Genomic DNA, 4,597 nt, shown 5'->3' on the forward strand with positions numbered 1-4,597 from the left:
AAGCTTTTGTGCTTCTTAGAAGAAAACATATCCTCCACGACCAACTAACCATGTTATCCTTCTTTTTTTTTTTTTTTTTGAAAAAAATTCTTCACACTTTTTTTTTTCATTTTTTGTGTTAGTTTTATAATCTCCAACATTCAAGTGTTAAACATAAATTATGTTGTTTATTTATTTTAAGTATTTAATTTTCAAAATTGAAACGCAAGCTTCCAAAATATAATCATTCGTAAGCTTCCAACGAGTTTTTAAATTGGATTTTTTGGAAACGCCAAGAAAGTAATATTCTGAGAGCTTCCGATTCCGAGGGAAGTGAACCTCCCATAAAGCTTTTGTGCTTCTTAGATGAAAACATATTCTGGTCGACCAACCAACCATGTTATCCTCTTTCTTTATTTTATTTTTTGAAAAAAATTCTTGACACTTTTTTTTGTTTTTTTTTGTGTTAGTTTAAAATCTCCACCATTCAAGTGTTAGATGCTCAATTAAATTATTGAAACAAATTATTCTTGCAAATTACCCTAAAATAATTTTAAAACAAAAAATAGTGTCAAAATCCTATTAGAATTAAAACTATATGATAATAACAATTTGAAAAGTACATTTTATAGTTGTGGCTTTTCATCGCAAATTTTTATAAAATATTTTTATTTAATTTTTAGTACTCTGAAAAAAATTTCAATGGTTATGTATTTTTACAAAGTTGCATCTATTAATTTAAAGTTGTGTCTTTTCACCATATTTTGATTGCATTTGTTCATCACAATTGTTCATTCTAATATTTGTGTCTTTTAGAGAATATTGTTTATAATATAATTTAATGTCTTTTGAATCTATATATTTTTCTTACATAACTTCCAAACTATTTGTCCTTTGACATAATTTTTTTGTTTTATAATGAACCAAATGATTTAAATTTCAATATCCAATGTTATTCTATACTCTTAATTACAGTTGTGTCTATTTATTCTATCTCTTCCTAAAATATTTTTATTTTTATTTTATTTTTTGTTTTTAGAAAGTTGTGTTTCTTACTATAACTTTTATTGATACATTTTAACTCAAGGTTAAATATATTTTGTAATTATAACTATTTTATTGATACATTTTCTTGCTATAACTTTTATTGATACATTTTGGTTAGAGTATAGTATTTTTGGCAAAAAAAAAAAATGATATTTTGAGGAATTTCTCTTTAAACTAGGAATTTCCCAGTTTTGATATTAATCCAGGTCATCAAAAAATTTTGTCTGGTTTTGACCAATTTTAACGGTTCAACTTAAATTTAATGACCTGATTTAATTGGGATTCGGCTAAATGAGTAATTGCAGGGCCGGTCTGGTCCGGTTTGTTCCGGTTTGATTCCCATAAGAACTGTAAATCACCTACCGGTTACCGCGTCTTGTTGTGTTGTGCACCAGACCGACGATGAAGTCACTTTGATCCTAAACGTCAATCAATGCTCATTTTTAAAAAATTAAATTATATATTTGGAGGAAAAAAAATGAAACGGTGCGACTTTAATTAAAATATTTATTTATACTCCCTCCCATCGCCCCCAAAAGCATCTTCTCTCTCTCTCTCTTTCCTCTTCATTTACAAAAAACCCAGAAAACACACACACAGTAATAAATGTCTCTTTCTCCCCCACCCATGTGATCTTTAATTGACTTTTCTTCTTCTTCCTCTTCATCATCCTTGAAATTGTGGGGATTGATCAAAATTAAGACTTCCTTATCTGTTTATTATTATAACTTTGTGGAAACAAGAGAAATATACCAGTTTTAGGGGTGTTCTTTATCTACAAACTCTTTCAGGCAACACTCCTTTGTCTCTTTGCTTCTCTTCTTGTTTTGTTTCTATTTTTTTATGTTGATGAGATGGCTTTGGTATTTTTATTACTTTCTTGATGGGTCTTCGTTTTTTTTTTTTTTCTTTTGGTTCAGATCGTTTGCTTTTGTTGTTGTCTATATGATTCATTTTGACGATCTGTGTATTGAGAACATTACTCTATAGTCTCTATAAAGTTAGAGTTTTTTTTTCCTTCTTTTTCTTTGACTCTTAATCTTCTCATTTGATATGATCTGATGTGTTTGTTTTGTGGTTAGCTTGTGGTGATTGATTCTTTTTCTCTTTTCAGGTTAAAGAAGTTGATTGGGTCTGGTCTTGATTGCGGTGGAAGAGACATGATGATGTTCAACGAGATGGGTATGTATGGAAACATGGATTTCTTCCCCACCTCCACACCTCTCGATGTGTGTCCATTGCCACAAGCTGAACAAGAGCCAGTACTGGTTGAAGATGTCGACTATACGGATGATGAGATGGATGTGGATGAGCTTGAGAAGAGGATGTGGAGAGACAAGATGCGTTTGAAACGTCTCAAGGAGCAGCAAAGCAAGTGTAAAGAGGAAGGTGTCGACGGCTCGAAGCAGAGGCAGTCACAAGAGCAAGCTAGGAGGAAGAAAATGTCTAGAGCGCAAGATGGGATCTTGAAGTATATGTTGAAGATGATGGAAGTTTGTAAAGCTCAAGGCTTTGTTTATGGTATCATCCCTGAGAAGGGTAAGCCTGTGACGGGTGCTTCTGATAATCTGAGGGAATGGTGGAAAGATAAGGTCAGGTTTGATCGTAATGGTCCAGCTGCTATTGCTAAATACCAAGCGGAGAACAATATTCCTGGAGGGAGTAATGATTGTAACAGTTTGGTTGGACCAACACCTCATACCCTTCAGGAGCTTCAGGACACGACTCTTGGATCGCTTTTATCTGCGTTGATGCAACATTGTGATCCTCCACAGAGAAGGTTTCCTTTGGAGAAAGGAGTTTCTCCACCTTGGTGGCCTAATGGGAAAGAAGACTGGTGGCCTCAGCTCGGTTTGCCTAACGAGCAAGGTCCTCCTCCTTATAAAAAGCCTCATGATTTGAAAAAAGCGTGGAAGGTTGGTGTTTTGACTGCGGTGATCAAGCATATGTCGCCTGATATTGCTAAAATCCGTAAGCTTGTGAGGCAATCGAAATGCTTGCAGGATAAGATGACGGCGAAAGAGAGTGCTACTTGGCTTGCCATTATAAACCAAGAAGAGGTTGTGGCGCGGGAGCTTTACTCTGAGTCATGCCCTCCTCTGTCTTCTTCATCATCTTTAGGAAGCGGGTCGCTTCTCATCAATGATTGTAGCGAATATGATGTTGAAGGTTTTGAGAAGGAACAACCTAGTTTCGACATGGAAGAGAGAAAACCAGAGATAGTGATGATGAATCCTCCAACAAGCTTTGGGATTGCTAAAATGCAACATTTTCCCATAAAGGAAGAGGTTGCCACCATAGGAAACTTGGAATTCTCGAGAAAAAGGAAGCAGAACAACGATATGAATGTTATGATAATGGACAGACCAGCAGGTTACACTTGTGAGAATGGACAGTGTCCTCACGGTAAAATGAATTTGGGATTTCAGGACAGGAGTTCAAGGGACAACCACCAAATGGTTTGTCCATACAGAGACAATCGTGTAGCATATGGAGCATCCAAGTTTCATGTGGGTGAAATGAGACCTCAGCAATCGATCGACCTGTCAGTCTTTGGAGTTCCGGAGAACGGGCAGAAGATGATCACCGAGCTTATGGCCATGTACGATAGAAATGTCCAGAGCAGCCAAACTCCTCCTCCATTGATGGTAAATCAAAGCATGACCCTTGATGCAAAACCAGCTCAGAATCAGCAGCTGAGTTTCAACAGTGGCAATCAAATGTTTATGCAACAAGGAACCAACAGCATGGTTAGTAATCGGTTTCAAATGGTGTTTGATTCCACACCGTTTGATATGGCAGCATTCGATTACAGAGATGATTGGCAAACCGGAGCAATGGAAGGAATGGGGAAGCAACAGCAGCAGCAGCAGCGAGGTGCATCGATATGGTTCTGAATATTTCATTCTCTGTAACATTCTTTCCTAATGACTTTGTTACTGTTACCTACTTACCTGACTTGGGTTTATATTCTATTGGCACCAACACGTCACATCTATATTGTTGATGATGATGAAGCCATCTATTTTTTTTTGTGTGTGAAAGTCATGTAACTCATTCTCATGTTTAATAATCTCTTTATCCATTGATCATCTCTCTGATGCTACAAAAAATTCTTGAGTTCTATGCTGTGTTAATCTTAGGTTTAAGTCCCAAGTAAAAATTTAGCAATAATAAAACAAACTAAAATTGTTCACTTTTGGTAGTGTTAAGACAATTCCAACAGATAAATTAAGTTAAACCATCACCAGATAAATTATTTAATGCATGAGTGACCAAATGAACAATACAACTCTGTCACTTTTGTTGGTTGTTCTCTAGTCAACTCAATTCAACATATCATTATAATAAGGAAAACACATGGCTTAGCCATATTGTTAGGGTTATCAAAAAGCATTTATCTTATAATATAAGTTATCTTTTTCTTTCATGTAGAAAGTATATTCTCTTATAATTTGTTTGGTCAAACTTATATTAAACAATATAGTAACAGGTTGCCAACATTTGCTTCAGCGTCAGCTGTTGTGGCCTCTTCTTCACCACAGGCAAATTCTAATGTAAGTTTTAATCC

The 4,597-nt window shown here is 35.2% G+C and overlaps 1 protein-coding gene across 2 annotated transcripts; it reads left to right on the forward strand.

The window, feature by feature from the left end:
- The first annotated feature begins 1,461 nt into the window (after positions 1–1,461).
- Positions 1,462–4,111, forward strand: LOC104752604 (ETHYLENE INSENSITIVE 3-like 1 protein). 2 transcript variants are annotated; one of them, XM_010474792.3, is made up of 2 exons: positions 1,462–1,817; positions 2,141–4,111. In XM_010474792.3, exon 2 carries the CDS (start codon positions 2,187–2,189, stop codon positions 3,921–3,923), a length of 1,737 nt encoding a protein of 578 aa, XP_010473094.2. In that variant the 5' UTR covers positions 1,462–1,817; positions 2,141–2,186; the 3' UTR covers positions 3,924–4,111. The 2 variants fall into 2 exon arrangements, with proteins under 2 accessions (XP_010473094.2, XP_087347694.1); XM_087491568.1 differs by having other exon boundaries at positions 1,759–1,889.
- The last annotated feature ends 486 nt before the right edge of the window (positions 4,112–4,597 follow it).

This window comes from Camelina sativa, chromosome 16 (genome assembly GCF_030686135.1).
Source record: "Camelina sativa cultivar CO46 ecotype springtype chromosome 16, ASM3068613v1".
Lineage (NCBI taxonomy): Eukaryota > Viridiplantae > Streptophyta > Magnoliopsida > Brassicales > Brassicaceae > Camelina > Camelina sativa.